This window comes from Myxocyprinus asiaticus, chromosome 34 (genome assembly GCF_019703515.2).
Source record: "Myxocyprinus asiaticus isolate MX2 ecotype Aquarium Trade chromosome 34, UBuf_Myxa_2, whole genome shotgun sequence".
Taxonomy (NCBI): domain Eukaryota; kingdom Metazoa; phylum Chordata; class Actinopteri; order Cypriniformes; family Catostomidae; genus Myxocyprinus; species Myxocyprinus asiaticus.
Window position 1 is genome coordinate 931,604 of NC_059377.1, and position 23,852 is coordinate 955,455.

General features: G+C 42.2%; 1 protein-coding gene across 5 annotated transcripts in view; it reads left to right on the forward strand.

Annotated features, from left to right (window-relative positions):
* Nucleotides 1–8,371: 8,371 nt before the first annotated feature.
* The window catches only part of LOC127425145 (SH3 and cysteine-rich domain-containing protein 2-like), a 38,959-nt gene continuing 23,478 nt past the window's right edge, over nucleotides 8,372–23,852 (forward strand). Inside the window, exons 1-4 of one of the 5 annotated variants that reach the window (XM_051670832.1) lie at nucleotides 8,584–8,625; nucleotides 9,485–9,508; nucleotides 12,753–12,793; nucleotides 15,180–15,492. In XM_051670832.1, the coding sequence (XP_051526792.1) occupies nucleotides 15,210–15,492 (283 nt within the window). In that variant the 5' untranslated portion in view covers nucleotides 8,584–8,625; nucleotides 9,485–9,508; nucleotides 12,753–12,793; nucleotides 15,180–15,209. Of the gene's footprint in view, nucleotides 8,626–9,484; nucleotides 9,509–10,920; nucleotides 10,980–11,083; nucleotides 11,206–12,752; nucleotides 12,794–15,179; nucleotides 15,493–23,852 lie in introns of those variants that run through there. The other 4 variants (XM_051670830.1, XM_051670834.1, XM_051670833.1 and 1 more) reach the window with 4 other exon arrangements.

Below are 23,852 nucleotides of genomic sequence, written 5' to 3' on the forward strand. Positions count from 1 at the left end.
GAGTTGGAAGGAAATATTAAAAGTGCAGAGGCAGAGCTGAAGCGCTGAATGTCATCTGATGGCCTCAGAGAATTGACCTGATTGAAATATAGATATAATACTATTTTGTCACGGAAAGTGGAGTTTTGGTTATTCAGGGCAAGACAGTCATACTTTGAGTCGGGTGACAAAGCAGGGAAGCTTTTGGCTAGATATATAAAGCAGAGAGAGTTTTTTTCTACCATTCCCTCAGTGAAATCTGCTGGTGGTGAAATATTTACCTCAGCCATTGATATTAATAATGCTTTTAAAGAATTCTATATTGATCTTTATAGTTCCACGTCTTCATCTACTGATGAAAATATTAGAAACTTTGTGGAACCATTAGATCTTCCTAAACTGATGACTGAGCAAAAAAACTCTCTTGATTCTGAGATAAATTTGGAGGAGCTTAACGAGGTAATTAAGTCCCTACCTACTGGCAAGGCTCCGGGGCCAGATGGTTTTGCCGCAGAATTTTTTAGATCCTATGCTACAGAACTGGCCCCACTTTTGTTAGAAGTTTATACTGGATCATTAAAGAAGGGAAAACTTCCTCCAACCATGACACAAGCCCGGATCAGTCTGATTCTTAAAAAGGACAAAGATCCAAGCGAGTGTAAAAGTTACCATCCAATCTCCCTGATCCAACTAGATGTAAAAATATTGTCAAAAATTTTGGCTAACCGATTAAGTAAGGTTATGACATCTCTTATACATAGAGATCAGGTGGGATTTATTCGGGGCCATAGCTCTTCTGATAACATCAGGCGTCTCATCAATATCATGTGGTCAGTGGCGAATGAACAATCTCCGGTCGCTTCCATCTCACTTGACGCCGAAAAGTACATTTATTGGTTGGATTAAGTTACTTTATAAACACCCTGTAGCAGCGGTACAAACAAATGGATTAATTTCAGATTATTTTACTCTGGATAGGGGCACTCAACAGGGTTGCCCTCTTTCCCCGTTATTGTTCTGTCTTGCCCTGGAACCATTAGCAGCTGCGATAAGAAAGGAGGATGATTTTCCAGGGGTGACAGCGGGAGGTGCAGCGCATAAGCTTCTGCTTTACGCAGATGATATTTTATTATTTGTCTCTGAACCTACTAGATCTATGCCTTGCCTCCACAGAATTATTAATTCCTTTTCCAAGTTCTCAGGATACAAAGTCAATTGGTCTAAATCCGAAGCTTTGGCGCTGACAGCATACTGCCCAGAAACAGCTTTCCAGCCGGGCGCCTTCCAGTGGCCCAAACAGGGCATTAAGTGTTTGGGGATTTTATTCCCAGCAAATTTGTCTGATTTAGTTAGTTAATTTTGACCCTTTAATAAAAAGGTTTTCGAGCAATGTCAGCAGGTGGGCTTCATTACATTTATCGATGATTGGGAAGGTTAATGTAATTAAAATGAATTGTATTCCAAAATTTAACTACCTGCTTCAGTCTCTCCCTGTAGATGTCCCCCTCTCTTATTTCAAGCAATTTGATAGCATAGCGAAGTCCTTTATTTGGAATGGTAAGCGCCCCAGGTTAAATTTCAATAAGTTACATAGGCCAATTGACAGAGGAGGGCTAGGCCTACCCAAGATTTTGTTTTATTATTATGCATTCGGTCTTAGACATTTGGCTCATTGGTCACTTCCACCTGAGAGGGCCCCTCCTTGGTTTTGTATTGAAAAGGAAGTTCTTGCCCCTATCTCGCCACTGCATAGCCTTTCGATTAAACTAGCCGGAGAGGTTAAGTCGCATCCCGTTATTTTGCATTTGCACTCGATATGGACAAAAGTGTCCAGAGTGTTTAATTCTGATATTTATTTAAATGTTGCCTCGAGCATATGGCAGAACCCTAAACTATGTATTAATAAGTCCCCTTTTTGTTGGTCAGATTGGATTGTGAGGGGGGTTAATGCACTTGGTGACCTATATGAGGGTGGAGTATTGAGATCTTTTGAAAATTTGGTTCAACATTTTGGCATTCCCAGATCTCAGTTTTATAAGTATTTACAGCTTCGCCACCTACTCTGCACTATTTTTGGGAGTGGCACGCACCCCCCTAAAGCGGCAGGTGCTTTGGGAGAGGTGATTGCTGCTTTTGGAAAAGGCCATGAAGCATCAGTGTATTCCTCCCTGTTAATTCAGAGTCTGGGGGATGGAGCTTCAACTTCTCTCAAGAGATTATGGGAGAGAGATTTAAATTTGGTATTGGAGGAGGGAGTGTGGGCTAAGATTCTAAAAAATGCCAAGTCTGCATCTAGAGATTCAAGGGTGCGTCTGATGCAATTTAAGATTTTGAATCGATTATATTGGACCCCTCTAGATTGTATAGACTTGGTCTTAAAGACACACCCACCTGTTGGCGATGCCAATCAGAAGACGGGGACATAACCCATGTTTTTTGGGGATGTGTTAAAATACAGGAATTCTGGTTGAAGATTCAGGGATTTATGTGTGATGTGTTGGACACATGGTTTTCATTTTGCCCCAGACTCTGCATTCTGGGTGATGGGGAGGTCATTAATTTTGGGGATAGTCACTTGAGAGGTTGGGTCCTGGCCAGAGTTATGGTGTCAAGGAGAATAATCCTCAGGGGGTGGAAGACGGCTGGGACACCCTCGTTTTGGGAGTGGTGTGGGGAGATGAGTGAGGTTGCAGCATTTGAGGAGGCAATTTACAGAAGGTTGGGAAAGTGGGATTTGTTTAATAGGAAGTGGGGTGGATATTTGGATTTCTTGGAGGGTTCTCGGGGAGGGGCAGTGGAGAGGGATTTTTTTATTTTTTATTTTTAGTTTGATGTGTATGTGCACTATTGTTTTTTGAAAGTATTTTTTTAGTTTGTTTCTAATTTTTTGTTATAGTTGTAAGAGACCACTGTAATGTGTGTTTGTGTGGATGGGGGGGGGGGGTGTTCGGGGGGAGGGGTTTTAATTTATATAACTGATTCCATATTTTACATTGTGTTTATTGGTTTTTGTGTATGGAATCAATAAAAATGTTAATAACAAAAGAACGACAGAGTGTATAACCGGGGTGCTTGGATACGGGAATTTGCACTGGGAAATAAAATGCTCGTATTACTCCCCACATCGAGCTCCAAATTACTCGCTAAGTGGCAAGGACCATTTGAGGTCACACATCGAGTACGTGATCTTGATTATGAGGTGAAGCAAACCGATAGAGACACATCAAATATACCATCTCAACCTCCTGAAATTATGGAGGGAGGCATTCCGGAGAGGGCGGAGCTTGGGCCGTAGGTGAATTCAAAACCCAATCATATCGCCCCGGTCAATTGTGGAGACCACCTCTCACCGTATAAAGTCACAGAGGTTGCCAGGTTGCAGCAGGAATTTGCAGATGTGTTTTCCCCTCTGCCGGGTTTTACTAACCTCATCCAGCACCACATCGAGACTGAGCCAGGGGTAGTGGTACATAGCCGTCCCTACCGACTGCCCGAACACAAAAAAAAGATTGTTCGGGAAGAATTGGATGCAATGCTCGATATGGGGGTAATAGAAGAATCCCACAGTGATTGGTCCAGCCCAGTTGTTCTGGTTCCTAAGAGCGACAGGTCAGTACGATTCTGTGTGGAATATAGATAAGTCAACGTGGTGTTTAAATTTGACGCCTACCCAATGCCTCGTGTTGATGAGTTGCTTGATCGGTTGGGCACTGCTTGATTTTATTCAACACTGGATTTAACAAAAGGTTATTGGCAGATCCCCTTGACACCAATGTCCTGTGAAAAAATGGCCTTCTCCACACCGTTTGGTTTACATCAATTTGTGACACTTCCATTCGGTTTGTTTGGGGCTACGTTTCAGCATCTCATGGACCAAATCCTCAGACCGCATTCGGCTTACGCTGCTGCCTATTTAGATGACATCATAATTTACAGTAATGATTGGCAGCGGCATCTGCAGCATCTGAGGGTAGTTCTGAAGTCGCTGCGATGGGCAGGACTCACAGCAAACCCCAAGAAGTGCGCAATTGGACGGGTGGAGGTACGGTATTTGGAGTTCCACTTGGGCCATGGGCAGGTGCGTCCCCAAATTGACAAGACTGCGGCGATTGCGACCTGACCGAGACCCAAGACCAAAAAGGGGGTGAGACAGTTCCTGGGGCTGGCTGGCTATTATAGGAGGTTTGTGCCTAATTATTCGGACGTCACCAGCCCACTGACTGACCTCACTAAAAAGGGAGCTCCAGACCCAGCAGTGTCAGCAGGCGTTTACGCGAGTTAAAGCCGCACTTAGCGGGGGGGGGGGGCGGCAGCTTTTTCATTCAGCTGATTTCTCTCTCCCTTTTGTGTTACAGACGGACGCTTCAGACAAAGGGCTAGGGGTGGTGCTCTCGCAGGTGGTGGAGGGGGAGGAGCGCCTGGTGTTGTATATTAGACACAAGCTCTCGCTGAAGTACAGCACCGTTGAAAAGGAGTGTCTTGCCATCAAGTGGGCGGTCCTCACTCTCCGGTACTACCTGTTGGGGCGGGCCTTCACCCTCTTCTCAGATCACGCCCCACTCCAATGGCTCCACCGCATGAAGGATACCAACGTGCGGATCACCCGTTGGTATCTGGCTCTTCAGCCTTTTAAGTTCAAGGTGGTCCACAGACCGGGAGCGCAGATGGCTGTCACAGACTTCCTTTCCAGAAATGGGGGGGGAGTGGTAGGCAGGCCGGATGTCTCCCCGGCCCGAGTCGGGTGGTGGGGATATGTGGCAGCGGGGGCGTGGTCGAGTGTCCGCCCGGTGAGAGTGAAAGTGGTAAGGGTGCATACACCTGAGCCAGATTATGTTTAACACCTGTTTCTAATTGCAGTGAACTTGGGGAGAGTGGTATAAAAGGACCACGCCACCGATGGGGAGTCAGAGAGAGTCAGGGACAAGAGAACTGCTGTGACACTGATAAAAGTTATGGTGTTGCTGATAAAATTATTGTGATGCTGATAGAGCTATTGTGATGCTGACAAGCCATTGAGAAGTTGATGACTGTTTGTGAAACTGTTGAGTTGCTGTAACGCTGCAAGTTTTGTTAATTAAAAGCCTTACTTGTGTCTCACACCATCAGCACTGGGACGCTTCACTGTGTGTATCACTCTGTTTGTGTTTGTGCTGTTCCAAACTAAAGTGTAAGAGCAGTGCAGATGTGTTAAGAACTATCTCTCTTTTCTCATTTAATTCTTTGACATTACATATTTTAGCCAGCAGGTGGAGGCAAAAGACCATTTTTGTGTGCACCATGAGCCATTTGGTGATGTGAGGCAATTCAGCATCAGTCAGTGTTTACATTCAACAGCACTCCGTGATCGCTCGTATTACGACTACACTACTAAAGCTAGGAAATAGCTTTAAACGGCTTTAAACTAACAACTTCAGCATTAAGGCTCATCACAGCTGAGAGACACAACAGATGGATTAATTACACAAACATGGCGCATACCTCTTACCGGAGTTTCCACATTGGAGAGGAAATACTGTTCAAAATGGAGGACATTGCGGTTTCTATAGTGAAAGACTCCGCACCGGCTACCGCGAAATAGGAAGGAATACCCCCCGCTTGGATGGCTATTTTTCCACTGAGATAATAGGATGAATTTGACCAAAATTACATTATCTTCAGAAAGCTAACACACTACAGCATCATCAACACGTGATCGCACACACTCCATCTCTGTCCTTCTCTCTTTCTCACACACACACACACACACACATCCATCCATCCATGTTTCTCCAATAACATGTTAGAAACAGCACTATGTAGTTCTAAAGTGATATTTTTAAATTACTAACGAAGGCTTGGACGCATCATTTGGTTTGAACCAACAACGGCAGATTCTGATCCGTCGCGTAAGAAAGTAGTTTCATGTACAGATGCGTTTTTTTATGACCGTACACAGTTTTCCTTATTTTTTTGTATGTACTTGTTCATTGAACTGTTGTATATAAGCAATATCACACTTGCAATCATATATATATATATATATATATATATATATATATATATATATCAGGATTTGAATGTCATTATCCTCCTGAGAACCTAACAATTCATTTTTGTATTGGACCTTTGTTTTTTAAGTTTCTCTTAGCCCATACATGTCACAGTAGTAAATGCTGTGTATCTTAAGAGGACACCCTGGGCTTTTTAGGGATGCCAAATGTTTCAAAATTTGGCCATGACAAATTCCTCTTCTTGCTCAAAAGAAATGTATTACATTACAATTCAGCACATCAAATTCAATATTATTATTTTTTTTAACCCTTATGTTGTGTTCTGTTTTTTTCATGGAAAGGTATGCAAAAAATGTTACAACTCCATGTTGCTCATAACAGTTGTCAGTTGAGGGCTTTATTTTGTTGCTGTTGTTTTCGACAACTGTTTCTGCTTGTGTCTGTGTTGACCTGTTCAGCTTGTTGAAATTCTAGAATGGCTAAAATCACTTACAGCTCCTTTAATCCAGCTGGGATAAAATTCCTTGACTTTGTTCACATATGGTATCTGAAAACACACACAAAAAAATTGACAATTTTCATGACATTTTATTGGTTTTATTTCACATTGTTACACCTGTTGTGTTCATGGTCAAAAATGAGGCAAGCTCTGAAATTTTTAATGTTTTTTTACCAATGCAGCAAAGGTTCAGAGGATGCCTGGGATTCCAAATGGCATTTGGGGGTGCGTGAGTAAGTGTGTGCGCTCTGACATGCACACACACACCTCAGTAATGACCAGTCTTGAGGAATGAATGCATGAGGTTACAAATAAGAAAAAAATAGTGTTCAGGAGCCTGTCCAGCCATTAGATGATCACATATGTCATATACATATACCTCAAAAGCCTGTTGTATCATATTTGATATGCACATTTTCAACACGATTTTCCTATAATGAAATTTAAAGTAAGCATAATCTTTAATGTTGCTTCAATTCAATAAAAACTAATTTTGAAATATCAGTAACAAAATAAACATTACTGTTAATTTAACTTTATCAAAATCAGCAAAGTTTTCACATCCAAAAGACGAGTGCATTACGATATGAAGGTAGCCATATTGGAAATTATATTACACGGTCTTCTACTTCCAGAAGAACATGTAAACTTTCACCAGGAGGCAGTAGACATCTAGTACACTGAATATAACAGAATTTTCAGCTAAGTTTTGATGATGATGTAAAGGCTTTAGAAAGTCATGTATCAAATATGATACTTGTGGCATTATGGGGTTAAAGAGTGGCCCAAAATATTTTTATTAGAAACAAGAAGGCAAAAGGGTCCTATAAGAGGGCAAGGGGCCCTCATAGTCACAGGGCCCTATTGAGGCGTCCTTGTTTAAGCTGTGGGGCCCACATATTCAAGCGTATATAAACATTTATTGTCAAAGTTAATGGGCTGCGAGACCTTGCAGCCCAGGGCTATTTTTCCAGGTAGCATTCATGTAATAGCTCACTATCAAACTTTGTAAAGTTAACACAAAGTGTTAGATAAATACTGGCAAAAATGCAAACATTAATTGCACGCATATGAATTAAGTTCTAGCGACGGTTTAGTTCTAAGATGCAAGATGACTTAATGTTAGTAATTTAGGCATACCAACAATCATATATCAAAGAACAATTATATTTTACCATTATTGTGAGGTGAAAATGAGGATCTATCAGAGATTATTTAGCAGAGATGGGCCACTTCTGTTAAAATGAATGGGAGAAATTGGAATGTCCAATGGCAGCCAACAGTCCATGGATGTAGAAAGGAAGTCCCACCTTACAGGTAAAAGATCCAATCACCTTTTAGATACAGACATCGCCTGTCAATCAGCTGGACAATGCGCAGGTGCATTAGCTTTTTTTTTTTTTTTTTTTTGTAATATGAGGTAAAGAATCACAATTTATGATACCATTGTTGTCAGATTTTACTGCTGATTTGAAATATGTTCTTTGATCATAATCTTGACGAACTGTTTAGGAGATTTTGGTCTTTTCCCATTAAAGTAGATAGGAGCTGCACTGGCACGACTGTCCTGAGAGCGTTCCAAAGATGACTGACAGTGGACTGACATGCTAGAAAGTCTTTGGATGTACTCAGTGTCACTCATTCGCTGTCTGTAAATTCCTTCAGAAAACAGAACGTGGTACACTCAAGCATGTTTAGAATTTTTTTAAGAAACACCAAACCCCCCCCCCCCCCAAACCCCCACCCCTCCCCAATTGAACACTATGTGTCCCTGTACCAAAAACTTAACCCACCCCTGCTTTAGCAGCAGGTATAAGAATAGCTCGAGGAGGAGTGGTCTAATGAAAACTAGATCACTTAAAGTCTCCCTTGAAATGACATTATATTCAGTGTCAGGATGTGCTCTGTGAGATACTGAGAGTATAGAGAAATGCTTTCTTTGACGTGTTTGTGATGAATGTGTACAGACCAATGTCATTTCTGATATTAAAGTGAGACAAACATTGACTTAAAGTGTCAGCTCAACTGTTTACTAAATTTTCACTCGTCAGAAGTATTGAGGGATCGTGGATGAGTTGCAGTAACGGGAAGGACCGCGAGCTGCGGATCCATGAGCGCCCGTGTACCGCAGACACTAGTGGAACTCCCGCGGTGAAGGTAAGACACTTTCATTATAGCAATGTATAACACAATATTGTTTCTTGAAGGTAACTTTCACCGATGAAGGTAAGACACGTTTATGAAGGAACTTTCATGATGGGCTAGGCTTCAGAACTCACCTGAACCAAAAAACGCACTAAGAAGACATTTGGCTACTGCTAAAACTATTTATTTAAACACAAATACTGTCAGCTAGCAAGTCTACAATTGTGCTTTACCTTGAATATTCCGCTATATGCAGTTTACTGTGCACAAAAATTACATTCATTTGTGCATTGGCGTAGAATTGGGGGAGATGGGGACACGTCACCCCCAATGCTGTGAAGGGGGTGATTTGTCCCCCCCAATCATGCATCTGTCCTTGTTTATACAGTATATTTTTATCAGCGCTGAAAATAATTTAGAATGAGATACCTGGCTGTGAGTCTGTCATATTCAGACAAAAAACTGAAGTCCCCCCTCCGTTGTACGAGTTAGTATCGTCCAACTAGATGGCAGTCACGTGGTACCTGTTTTTATCTAGAAAAATGCTTTTATAGATTATGCTGAGGTGGATTTTCATTCATAGGTATGAATCCTTGCAATTATCAGTTTTTATCATCATATAAAGTGTTCTTAGATTTAAATGTGGGTGCATAGAGGATTCGGTGTTCAGAGTGTCAAGCACACCCTGCAGGAATAAAACTCTCAAGACAGTCAGTGGCCGACAACGTGCAATTTCAGTCTGTAGGTCTGTAACCCACACAAAACTTGAATTTAGAAAACATGAAATATATCACATGAGTCATATGTGGAGTCAGTGAAGATGTTAAAGGCATCCATAGAAATGATTTGTTGTTTTTCATGGTGAGAAAAGCAGACAGGCATTTCAGATGAGCAGGTAAGAATTTTTATTTATCTGTGTATTAATTTGAACTGTTATATGCATTATGTAATGTGTTGTAATTAAAGGCTCCCCCCACCCCACAGACCCACATTTGGTCCCCCTCAATGTTCAAACCAAATCTACGCCATTGCATAGGTATAACCGAATTTGTCAGGTATTAATGATAACATTTTTGACTTGAATAAACTTAGTTATACCAGGTATCTGTTGAATGACGTTCTAAAATGTGCAATTGTTTTTCAAGTGAACACAGGGCTACTGTATCAAGTAGTTCCAGCTCTTGACCGCATAACGGCCCGCCCCCGTAGGAAATCTCAGCAAAAACCGCTTGAGGGGTGACATGGGCTGCATCCGAAAACGTAGGCAGATGACTTGCTGCCTTGTTTTGAATAAATGGACATTTCTGTTCTCCAAACAGTTTGAAAAGCACCTTATTTTCACCCTACCTCCGCATACAGCGGAGTCAGTATTTTCCTGGTTTTGGACGCAGCCATGTTGTTCTGGGTAGCGGATACGCTGTTGTCAGCGCTCTTAGAGTGGTTCACGTTAGAGGTCCGCTGGGTTCGGGGTCAGTGAAAAAATATACAGGACATCTGAACTTGTTTCGCCCATGAGTTAGGGGCCGTTTATATCAAAAGCGTTTTTGCGTGCGTCTGCTCTGTTTTTCCATTGTTTTCCTATGTAAACATGCGCTGGACTAACGTCCTTGACTGCTGCACCGTGTCTCGCTGTTTCTTCAGTGTCTCACGCAGGATATTTTTAGACACTGTGTCAAGTTAATAAGAACTTAAGGTTTCAAAAACGCACGTCGAGACACCTGCGTTCTGTTTCATTCATGCGCTGCATCTAGATTGTCACAAAGATTTAACGTTCTGAAATTCAGGTTGCAAAGAGGTGACTGTTACAATGTTTAAGATTATTCCAGATTTTTCTGCACCAAGCAAAGTTTTAGCGCTTGATAAACGACAATGTTTTTCCCCTTCTGCTCTAGTGTGTTGAGGGGCTGCCATGACTTGTATGTTTACTATGACTGTTACGAATGTTGCCTACGATGCTTACAAAAAAATACAGCCTTTTGCAACATGATGAACAATACACTGCAGCATTAGAATATAAGCTCCAGGTGAAAGTAAAGTAATTAAGACAGAAATATATTACTATTACATACAACAAATCCTCAAAGTAATAATAATACTGTATCATACTTTATTATAATGAAAAACTGGACAACAATGAATTATTTGTGGGTTATAATAATAATAAATAACTTAATTCCAAAATGTTAGTGAGTGAAGTAGTAGGTTTTGCACACTGTTCATTAAAAAAAAGTGTTTTGTTAAAATATATGTAGGTAAATATTGCTTTTTTTTTTTTATCATTGTATTGTCGAAAAAACTGGAAAGAATTCCAGAATTCGTAAATCCACTCCTGGCCAGAATTCCCCCCTCCACAAAGAGTTATAAAGGTAACGGGAGACTGTAACTGCATGCATTTTTTGAACATATTATTTAAAAATATTATTTAAAAGTTATTTAAAACTAACTGTGATTGGTCGTTTATATGTCTCAGATGCTTCACGTGCAAGCAGGTGATTCTCAGTGCCCTCGTGGCCATAAGAAACAAATCAGCCAAACAGAAAATTGTATTGGCCTCTGCGATATATTGGTCGACCTCTACTCCTCATTACTGTGGTAAGATTAATGTATATAGTCTTTCTATAAAATATAAAAAAAATAGCCTAAACACATTTAGAAACCTTTAACTACAACTTTCACAGTTGTAATAAAAAGCAGACCATTTTGCATTGCTGGGCTAAGAGGGACTGTAAAAATAAAATAAAACGTACTCATAAGGAGGTAGGATAGTACTGTAATCTAGTTAATTACATTCCAGCTATACTATAACTAGTTAGCAATATGCAATTTAATCTCACAAATATCAATATTTAGTTAACATTTAGTTAGCAAAAACAGAACTTTACTTTGTCACCTTGGGCCCTATTTTAAGACCACTATGTCTTAAGCGCAGTGCTCTGCGATATGTCGTAAGCACAAAGTTAGTGGGCGTGGCCATGAAGTTTTTATATTTTCATGTAAGCATGCACCAAGTCTAGGGGCAATTGGGTTAGTGAAACCGTTCACACAAAACACTAATGAGCTGGGTCAAGCACAATTTAATTCTGAGGTTCTTCTCCAGTTATTGCACCATCTGCGTCCTATTATACAGTAGGTATTCAACCAGAATAGGCTTTCTACCACTGCGATCACTGCGTGAATTAGTCATCAGCAGCTCTAAACCGCTAAGGAGTGCTGTAACCATAGAATTTCAACAGGCCAGAGCCGAACACCTCAAATCTCTTTCTGCCAACCATTCAGTCTGTGGCAGTAAGGCAAGTAAAGCTTGTTTTGCCAACTGTCATAAAAGAGAAGAAGAAAAGGAAGAAAAAGAAGAAGAACAAATGAACATTGATTTGCTGGCTGAACGTTGCAGTGGAGACGCATGACAAACACTTTCCTGCAACATTCAGTGTTCACGAAGACACCCACACATCAGAGAATTATTTGTTTTCATTTATTAATTTACATTTCATTAGAGAATTATCATTTGTGAGTATTTTTTTTCTACATATGCACAGACATTATGAGCATCATTAGGCAGCATATTCAAACAATTATAACTTCCAAAAACTGACAAGACTCTAAACCCATGCTGATAGGCTAGCCCATATTGTGAATTAATTCATTTATATGTATACCATTTTACAAATGAGTCTCATGTGTGAGAATTGAAAGTTTTTTCGCCTCGTTAATCCCCACAATATTAAGGGTCATTCTGGTTGAATACCTACTGTATATTCCATTTCAGGTCAAGCAATGTCAATATAAACGAAGACAGCCCATTCATAAGAATTTGGTAGTGGAAATGGGCTGTCTATGTAATGCATCCCCTGCTCTGTGACTGTGTTGTCGCCTGTGCTTCTCCGGACTGCATTGTATGTGTGGTATGTTCTCTATCGGCCTCTATGGGACTATTGGCTCTTATCCTGCTCGCCCGTGTCTCACCTGCTTGAAATATACTTTGCTTCTATAGTATTGTTTGTTGTTTTGTAATGTATATTTGTTAGAGCTGGCGATTTAATTCAGTGCGATTAATTATATAAAAAAATAATGTGTTAAAAAAAATGTACTCAGTTAATCATGTCCCCGGACCGTAATAAGGAATATTCCTTCCATTGCAGCAATTCAAGCTTGAAGTACCACCTGTTTTCTCCAGGGTGAAGTAAGCGAAACTCACTGTATACACAGCTGATACAGAGAACAAACCACACTTACCGAAAGCAGACAACATAAGATGAGAACACATTCTTGCGTGCAAACACAGTTTGAAGGAGTGCAAATCCCAATGCAGAGATATCAAGATAAATTGCTAAATGGATTGCTGTGGACTGTTGGCCAATGATAGGCTTATGTTCAATAATATGGAAAAAATAATTTATTGACTTCTAAAGCCACTTTTTGGATTGTCTTTTTGGTAACAATTTACAATAAGGTTCCATTCGTTAACATCAGTTAATGCATTAGGTATCATGAACAAACAATTAACAATATATTGTTTACAACATTTATTCATCTTTGTTAATGTTAGTTAATAAAAAATACAGTTGCTCATTGTTAGTTCATAGTGCAAATTAAATGCATTGATAGGCCTATTATTTATTTCTACTATAAATCTATAAATTTTACAGAATTTATCTGGCATAAAAACAAGGACATTTAAATTATGGTGACATTAAACCAATTAGGTGGCACTGGCAACATTAAATTGTACCAATAAATTCATACATACTAAACTGAACCTGTTTTGGTCAATATACTGAATACCAAATAAAACACTTTTATGTTAACTGAAAAAAAAAAAAAAAAACAGTGGGGTCCTGGGTAGCTCAGAGTAAATACGCTAACTACCACTCCTGCAGTCGTGAGTTCCAATCCAGGGCATGCTGAGTGACTCAAGCCAGGTCTCCTAAGCAACCAAATGGACCGGTTGCTAGGGAGGGTAGAGTCACGTTGGGTTAACCTCCTCATGGTCGCTATAATGTGGTTCTCGCTCTCGGTGGGGCGCGTGGTGAGTTGTGCATGGATGCCGCGGAGAATAGCGTGAAGCCTCACACATGTTATGTCTCCACAGTAATGCGCTCAACAAGCCACGTGATAAGATGCATGGATGGACGGTCTCAGACACAGAGGCAACTGAGATTCGTCCTCCGCCACCCAGAGTCACTACGCCACCACGAGGACTTAGAGCGCACTGGGAATTGAGCATTCCAGATTGGGGAGAAAAGGGGAGGGAAAAAAACTGTGATAAACAGCTGCAATTAAATAAATATTTTATAAACTGAGTGACTTATTCATGGGCTCAAGTGAATTGGAGAATAATTTACTTGAACTGGTTCATTTATACTGTATGTACAATTCAAACAAAACGATTCACCAACATTACTTTCCAAAGCTACATATGCGGATTGGTGAATCATTTGTTTTAACATAAAAACTTAAATAAATTGTCCAAAACGAATCAATTCACTGTGGACTTCCCACGAGAGAGAGAGAGATTGCTGCTTCGGTTTGCTGGCCTACTGTATTAAGTTAGAAGCTAGGTAGTGAGTTCCCAACACTGATGCAGCAGCAAGCTTTTTTCCTTCCATGGAAAACAAAAGGAGTTTTTAATTGAATAACAACTAAAGTTCCCATAAACTGCAACAGGTCATGTAAATGGAATGTGAAGGCAGACTTCTGGGCTTCAGCACCATGGACAGCAGCAAACATTGGAGCCAAGCAGAAGAGGAAAGCAATCAACCCTTTTTCAAGTGAAAAAATAAAAATAAAAATAAAAATTTAAAAAAAATTCCCATTCATACACTGGAGGAACCTGAGCCATATCTAGAGACCAGAATATCTTAGAGACGTTGTGATAAGGAGCACATTGTGTTTTATATTAGTGTAGCAAATGATTCTCCCAGATAAATGGATTATGTGTTGAAATCTGACTTCTTTATGTATATGAAAATTTTAGTCTGCTTGTATTTGGGTGCTTTTGGATGCACAAAGGACAAATTAAAGTTTGTGTGGTTATTATTCATAATTGCAAATTCAAATGAATATCAATTGTGTTGCCAAGTATTTATAGGAGATAACACAAAGATTCAAACTATTCAAAAAGTATTTGAATTACAGTTAATAAATATCACATCCATTATCTAAAATAGGTTATTGGATTCAGAAACAACAACAAACACAAAACAAATGTAAAATGATCTTAAACTATTAACTACACTCAAATAATGTTGCTTGCTATTTTTAAATTTTTGTAACACATCCATGTAGCTTCCTTGATCTGGGAATGCTTTGAAATTCCAATCCATTTACAGCCTCACAAAGAACAAATATCAATTATGTTGCCAATTTAGGCAAAAGATGACCATTTTATGCACTTCTGAGTTGGATTGTTTTTTAAATTTATAAAAATGGTAACAATATAAAACCATAATTTTTTATTCTGAATGTTAAAGAAGACAATGTAAACCATTTCAGAGTGTTACAAGACCCGTGTTTATATGTGTTTATATGACTTGTTTTTTGTTTTTGTTTTTGTTTTGTTTTTGTAGCTGCTGCGTCTGAAGCGCTCGCTCACGTTTATGCGGAGTAAGAGTGTGGAGAACTTCTTCCAGCGCTCTCAGAATGATACCTGTCTGCCATCAGAACTCTTTTCTGGTGCCCTGCCTTCATCCCCATCCCTGTTTACTGGGTCTGCATGCCCCAGTAACAGTGCTGCTATACACTCACCCTGCATCAGCTCCAATCCCTCCTCAGGCCCTGCCTCCATGTCCCTGCAGCTGCGGCCACTACTCATGCACTGCTTCCTGGAGCATGTGTTCCGTCGACCAACCAGCTGTCATCTGTGCAAAAACATTATTGTAGGTAAGCAGAGAATGTAAGATATAGTAGACTTCATTGACATGGTGTTCTTTTTTTTATTCTATATAAAATGTCTTGCCAAAAATGCTCCATTGTGTTTAACCCTCTATGGACACATTGGAAAAAGAACCACCATTGGCTAGTTATTTATTTTAGGTGACTTACCTGGAAGCTACAGGGGAGCCATCAAAACAAAATTAGGGATTCTCTGATCGATTGGCCACTGATCGGTATTGGCCGATATTCATGTCCTGACTCAATCTGTGGTTGCATAATTTGGCCAATCACATAAACCCATTGCCCATATCGCAAAAGATGTGCCCCAGATTGCAAGGTAAAGTTGCAATCACCGAATCATCATTTTGGTTGAGTTCGGAATTTCAGTGTTATAAGTATATTAGATCAACATTGAAATTTTGATGAAAGCCAACAGCACATGTAGGTGCTGACAGTGACATTGAACTTACATTGATTTGTAGCGGTACAATTACATGGATTTGTAACGAGATCATGTGTGCTTCTCAATATTCTAATTGATTATTCCTCATTAGTGAGAAAACACAGGTGCATCCTATACAGAAGTCTTTTTTTATTAGAACACCAGACACACTCACACAAATTCTCTCGAACAATTTCAAACAATGATGTTTAAGTACCTTACTATTTCCAACCCTCTAAGGACACATTGGAGAAAAAAAATCTTCATTAACTGGTAAACTTTAGTTTTTACTCGCCAGAATTTTGACGCAAGTGTAATGCAACTTAAGCAAACCAAGAAGGGGGCATGTACACATATACACAGATGAGCCAAAACATTATGACCACCTGCCTAATATGCTGTTGGTCCTCCTAGAACTACTAGAACTGATTGTTTGCATACCATCTTATCTACTCAGACCTTGACATGTGGCCTTATTAGGAGATGATCAATGTTATTTGCTTCAACTGTGAGTGGTCATAATGTTTTGGCTTATCAGTGTATATAGAATTTATATATATATGACTTCACACGCTGTAGTATGTAAGAGTTTACACTGATAAGCCAAAACATTATGACCACTCACAGGTGAAGCAAATAATGTTAATAATCTCCTATCAAGGCCACATGCCAAGATCTGAGTAGATTAGGTGGTAAGTGAACAATCAGTTCTATCAGGAAGACTTGCAGCCTTGAGTAAAGTTTAAGATGACATTTATTTGGGCCTGGGTAGCTCAGCAAGTAAAGACGCTGACTACCACACCTGGAGTCGCAAGTTTGAATCCAGGGCGTGCTGAGTGACTCCAGTCAGGCTTCCTAAGCAACCAAATAAAAAAATAAAAAAGATGACATTTATTTGATGAATATGAAACAGGAATGTAATGTCTCTCCTTGGCGTAAGCGCCGTCTGGCGGCCCGAAGAAGTTGAACTCAGAACCGTCAGATCCTGCCGGAGATAGGAGGCAGGGGCAAGGAGCCTACCCCCGTGCAGGACGGGACTCAACTGGTGGCGTTGGGGTGGTGGAGGTTGCTGTGTTGGCACACAGAAACAGTAATGTGATAGATTGTAAGCAGACTTAAAGCGATGGCTGACACATGATTGGCTAGGAGTTACCTAGCTAATGGTGCAATGATGTACAGCTGCAATTCTTCCCACTAGAACTATGCTGCACTTACATTTCTCATAGTCAACGTGTTGAATGCAGGAGTAAAGACCTGAGCGAATTTAACAAGGGCCAAATTGTTATGGCCAGATGATTAGGTCAGAGCATTTCTGAAATGGCAAGGCTTGTGGGGTGCTCCTAGTCAACAGTGGTGTGTACCTACCGACAGTTGTCCGAGTAGGGACAAACCACAAACCGGCGACAGGGTGTTGGGCAACCAAAGCTAATCGATGTACAAGGGCAACGAAGGCTATCCCGTCTGATCCATATTGACAGAAGGTCTACTTTGGCACAGTTCACAGAACATTTTAATGATGGTTACGGGAGGAATGCATCACAACAAAGAGTGCATCGCACCCTGCTTCGTATGGGACTGTGTAGCCGCAGAGTGCCCATGAGGACCCCTGTCCACTGTTGAAAGCACCTACAATGGGCACGTGAGCGTCTGAACTGGACCTTGGAGCAGTGGAAGAAGGTCGTCTGGTCCAGTGAGTCCCGTTTTCTTTTACATCATGTGGATGGCCATGTATGTGTGTGTCGTTTACCTGGGGAAGTGATGGTACAAGGATGCAATTGTGGGAAGGCGACAAGCTGGTGGAGGGAGTGTGATGCTCTGGGCAATGTTCTGCTTGGAAACCCTGGGTCCAACCATTCATGTGGACGTCAATTTGACATGTGCCACCTACCTAAACATCGTTGCAGACTTGGTACACCCCTTCATGGCAATGCCTCTTTCAGCAGGATAATGTGCCCTGCCACACTGCACACATTGTTCGGGAATGGTTTGAGGAACATGATGAAGAGTTCAAGGTGTTGCCCTGGCCTCCAAATTCCCCAGATCTCAATCTGATTGAGTATCTGTAGGATGTGCTGGACCAACAAGTCTGATCCACGGTGGCATAATTTGTACGATTTACAGTTTACATTTATATGCATAACAAGCGCTAAAGTGGAACTGTCTCTTTAAGAGTACAGGCATTACCTCATCCATGCAATGTGTGATTAGAATTAATACACTTCTCTGTATCCATGCTGTAAAATGGGGAATGTTTTAAAAACAGTTTGTGGAAAAGTTTAAAAATCAGAGTTGACATTGTTAAATGCAATATAAATGTAATTATGGCATATTATGGCTCAACTATGGTATATTATGGCGCTCATGAGACACGGAATGCAGTGAAAGGATCTCGGTACTACACTTCTCACCTCACCACTATACAACTCAATCACTGGTGAGTGAAATCTGAATATTTACTAGCCAGAGGCTAATAAATTTTTTTTAGTCACAGTGCAAAATTTGGTTGCATATGCGAGTGAATTACTCGCAATATACAGTGCTGCATTCTCTGTCCCTTTGTTTTACTGGCTTGTTTTTTTTGTTTGTTTTTTTTGTTTTTTACCTTTGGATTCTGTTACTGACAGTAATTAAATACATTAATTTTTAAAAGTGCTTAAAGTCCATATACTTTAAAATTGTCTGTCACCGTCTTTTCAGCCCTTGAGAACTGGTCTCCAGGCGCGTCGTGGTCATGACAGACGCCTCCAAAACGGGCCTCTGGATGGGTCCGCGACTGCATTGGCACATCAACTGCCTCAAGTTGTTGGCAATTCTGCCCGCCCTGCGGAGGTTCCGGCCATTGATCCAGGGCAAGCACGTGTTAGTTCGGACAGACAACATGGCAACGGTAGCATATGTCAACCGCCAAGGGGGTCTGCGCTCTCGTTGTATGTCACAACTCGCCCACCGTCTCCTCCTCTGGAGTCAGCAGCACTTCAATTAGCTGCGAGCCACTCACATCCCGGGCAGCCTCAACACTACAGTGGACGTGCTGTCATGGCAGGTTACCCTCAGGGGAGAGTGGAGGCTCCACCCTCAGGTGGTCCAGCTGATTTGGAGTCGATTCGGATGGGCACAGGTGGACCTGTTCGCCTCCCAAGAGTCCTCCCACTGCCCGCTCTGGTACGCCCTCACCAAAGCTCCCCTCGGCATAGACGCGCTGGCACACAGCTGGCCCCTTGGCCTATGCAAATATGCGTTTACCCCAGTGAGCCTACTTGCACAGACCCTGTGCAAGGTCAGGGAGGAGCAGGTCGTCCTGGTAGCACCCTACTGGCCCACCCAGACGTAGTTCTCGGACCTCACGCTCCTCACGACAGCTCCCCCCTGGCAAATTCCCCTGAGAAAGGACCTTCTTTCTCAGGGACGGGGCACCCTCTGGCACCCGTGACCAGACCTCTGGAATCTCCATGTCTGGCCCCTGGACCTGCGGTGGTAGACACGATCACTCAGGCTAGGGCCCCCTCTATGAGGCGCCTGTATGGCTTTAAGTGGCGTCTGTTCACTAAGTGGTGCTCTTCCCGATGCGAAGACCCCCAGAGATGCGCAGTCGGATCAGTGCTTTCCTTCCTGCAGGAGAGGTTGGAAGGGAGGCTGTCCCCTTCCACCTTGAGGGTGTACGTTGCCGCCATAGCAGCACACCACGACGCAGTCGACGGCAAGTCCTTAGGGAAGCATGACCTGATCATCAGGTTCCTAAGAGGCACCAGGAGGCTGAATCCCTCCAGACCGCGCCTCATTCCCTCATGGGACCTCTCTGTAGTTCTTCAGGGTCTACATTGAGCCCCCTTTGAGCCTTTGCAGTCAGCCGAGCTTAAGGCACTCTCCTTGAAGACTCCCCTCCTGACTGTGCTCACTTCCATCAAGAGGGTAGGTGACCTGCAAGCGTTCTCTGTCAGCGAAACGTGCCTGGAGTTTGGTCCAGGTTACTCTCACGTGATCCTGAGACCCCAACCGGGCTATGTGCCCAAGGTTCCCACCACCCCTTTTAGGGACCAGGTGGTGAACCTGCAAGCGCTGCCCCAGGAGGAGGAGGCAGACCCAGCCCTGTCGTTGCTGTGTCCGGTGCGCGCTTTACGCATCTATTTGGGTCGCATGCAGAGCTTTAGAATCTCTGAGCAGCTCTTTGTCTGCTTTGGTGCACAGCGGAAAGGAAGCGCTGTCTCCAAGCAGAGGATCGCCCACTGTCTCATTGATGCCATAACTATGGCATATCTCGCCCAGGACATGCCACCCCCGGTAGGGCTATGAGCCCATTCTACCAGGGGTGTAGCGGCTTCCTGGGCCCTGGCCAGAGGTGTCTCTCTAACAGACATTTGCAGAGCAGCAAACCTCCGGGTGGAACCGGTTTCATCCCAGGTAGTAGCACGCAACACAAGTGGATAAGCTCGGGATAGCCAGCCGGGTGTATCGCTTGCACATAGTGCCTTCCACCTCCTTTTGAGCTGAAGACGTGCGCCATTAATTCCCAGTAGTGTTCACAAACTTTGTTCCCTGGTTGACTTCCTCCGAGCCCTGTGGCAGTCGAGTTTTCGGAGAGACTCGCTGCCGGCCCAGTACACGTGCTAACTAAGAGTCCTGTTCTGGGGTAGGTGCTCTGCATGTGGCGGTTCTCTGTAAGGCTAACCCCATGCGATGTATATCTTCCGCTAATTCGTTTCCCTGTTGGCAAACTGTGTCTTCCTTGGGCAGAGCCCCTTTGCCCCAGTCTCCATATTTGTAGTAACTCCTCCCCCGTTGGGTAGGATCTACCTTGAAGACTCTCCACATGGTCAGAAAGACCATGTGACGTATTTTTCCACTTAAATATCCCCCCCTCTCTTTGGGCGAGGTGTGGTCTCCGTGGTGTCTTCCCCTTGGGAGGGACACCCCCCGACTAGACCTGGCAGTACAGTCGGATAATCCCCCTTCTTTTTTAGGGAGTGGAAAAATAAAGAAGGGGAAAAGAGGACACGACTGGGTTAGCCTGTCTCTATCTTTTGGGTAGTCGACTTGTCCCCAAAGGGCCGTTCGACACTCATAACTATGTTGGGGGAGGTTACGTGTCGACCTGGTGTGCTGGCTATGAGGCACACAGTGGTCTGCCCACCACACACCGCCAGTTCATGTAACACAGTTCAGCCAGTTGTGGCATTTCGTATAGGGACCCCTAGTGTTACTACATCGACACAACGTCGAGTTAGTGACAGATAGGGAACGTCATGGTTACTTGTGTAACCTCCATTCCCTGATGGAGGTAACGAGACGTTGTGTCCCTCCTGCCACAACGCTGAACTACCTGCTGAAATGGCCGGACCTTGTCTCGGCTCCTCAGCATAAAGCCTGAATGAGTGGTTGCATACCAGCTCCTTTTATACCCGTATGTCCGGGGGAGTGGCATGCAAATACCACTCACCAATTTTCATTGGCCTTTTATCAAAGACCAGAGGTGTCTCGGGCTCCCAAGAGTGACCCCTAGTGTCACTACATCGACACAACGTCTCGTTCCCTCCATCAGGGAACGGAGCTTACAAAAGTAACCATGATGTACTCTCCTCCGCCATGTTGAAAGTTTACGACTCCTCTCATCTCGGAAACTCGGGTATCAAAATTATCTTCAAGTTTCCCACTTGTAATTACGAATTAAGAGGTTGTTTATGTGCATCTTCTGAGTAAGAAACTGGTATTTATGATAATTGTAATATGATAGCCCTTTATTGGGCTATCTATCTTAATATAGAGAATATTTTGTATAAGCCTAGTTGTTTTAAAGGCCTATTTAAAAATTAATTTTAAAAATATTTAGGTGTTTATTTGATTCTCAATTATCCAACCTACAATATTTAGTCAGCAAAAACTAGGCAACAATTATATTACCAACAGGGAAATTCAATCAACAGTGTCAGAGAGCAGAAAGCTTACATATAACCAGTTATCACAAAGCTCCTGATTAAAGGTTAAATGATCAGAGCATCCCTAAACAAAACAACAACAACAAATTGACAGGAAAGAAATCTGACAAATGCTCAGAATACCTTACAGGCACAGAAAACACAAACTCCAAACAGAGAGAACCAGGGTTTTTCCTGGGGAAAAAAATTGTCTTTGGTGGTGGCCGATGTATACTGTCATGCACACACATGAATTTGGTTTATTACATTAAGGTATTAATGTACATAATGTAATTTCGTAGTTCCATTTCATCTTTGTATTAAATATTAGTTAATTTTGATCAAAGCATCTGGAACCTTCTGAATTCAACAGATTTTTTACTTCAAGGTGCTAATTAACACCTTATTTCTATATGGCTCGTTATAATATTTTGACTGTAAATGTGTAGACCACTTTATTGAGTTGGGATTGTTCTTCTAGTAAAAGCATTTGTTTCCTAGTCCTTCACAGATATTGTACTCCTTTCATCAGGCTCTGAATAATTTACATCATATCTAGGAATATTTTAAGGTAAACTAGTCCAGTTTGTTTCCTAATATCAAACATTATTAGAAAATAACATATATTACACATTAGGTGGATCTGGGGACCACAGGGAACCTGAAGCCCAAGGGGAAGGTGGCAGGTCTGGAAAGCACAGAGGAGCTATTAGACCTAGAGAACACAGGGGAACCAGCAGATCTGGAGGCCACAGAGAACATGGAGAACAAGGGGGAGCCAGCAGAGCTGGGGACTAAGGTGGAGAAACTTTGGCTGGTACAGGGGACCAGGCAGAGCTGAAAGGAGATAATGGTCTGGCGGGACTGACAGCGGATTAAGGCCTGGCAGGGCTTACAGGAGAACTTGAGCAGACAGGGGAGCAGACTCAGCCACAGATGTTGCCTCAGTTATGGCAAGACCGGCTTCAGGGAGAAATGCAACAACAGGAGCCACTGGGGTGCTGAAGCAACAGAAGCCACCGGAGGTGCTGCAGCAGGCTCTGGGGTGGCCAAGATAGGAACCTCAAGAACCTTCACGAGCGAGCTCAGAGATGAGGCATTACCGGCCTTTTTTTTAAATTTTTTTTTATCCCCTTTTCTCCCCAATTTTGGAATGCTCAATTCCCACTACTTTCTAGGTCCTCGTGGTGGCGCGGTTACTCACCTCAATCCGGGTGGCGGAGGACAATTCTCAGTTGCCTCCGCTTCTGAGACAGTCAGTCCGCACATCTTATCATGCTATGCATGACAACACGGAGACTCACAGCGTGTGGAGGCTCATGCTACTCTTGGCGATCCACGCACAATTACCACGTGCCCCATTGAGAGCAAGAACCACTTAATCAGGACCACGAGGAGGTCACCCCATGTGACTCTACCCTCCCTAGCAACCGGGCCAATTTGGTTGCTTTGGAGACCTGGCTGCAGTCACTCAGCACACCCTGGATTCGAACTCGTGACTCCAGGGGTGGTAGTCAGCGTCAGTACTTGCTGAGCTACCCAGGCCCCCAATTCTGCCTAACATTTAGAGCCTCTTATTCTATTATAAACACAAGGAAGACACATTTACATATACATTTAGTCATTTAGCAGAATCTTTTATCCAAAGCAACTTACAAAATGAGGAACATTCAATTTGTCATACAATCTCTGAAGTGTTGCACTGCTTAGTTCTATTCATTGCTGGAGTAGGACAGAAGTTAGAGCAGAAGAAAGAAAAAGATCCGTAATACAATGAAGTTGTAATAAAATTAATTTTATTTACAAATAGATAAACAAAATAACTAACAACAACTACTAAATTGTACTAATATGCTAAAGGAGACTACAAATGTATGAGAAAATAAAGTGCATATGATGGAAAGATGCAAGTGGTTGAGTTAGATGTAGCTATGGCAGATTATGGCTGTTATTGTTATTTTATAAACTTATTTTATACACTAATAAGGTGAAGACTTTATATCTAATTTAACAAA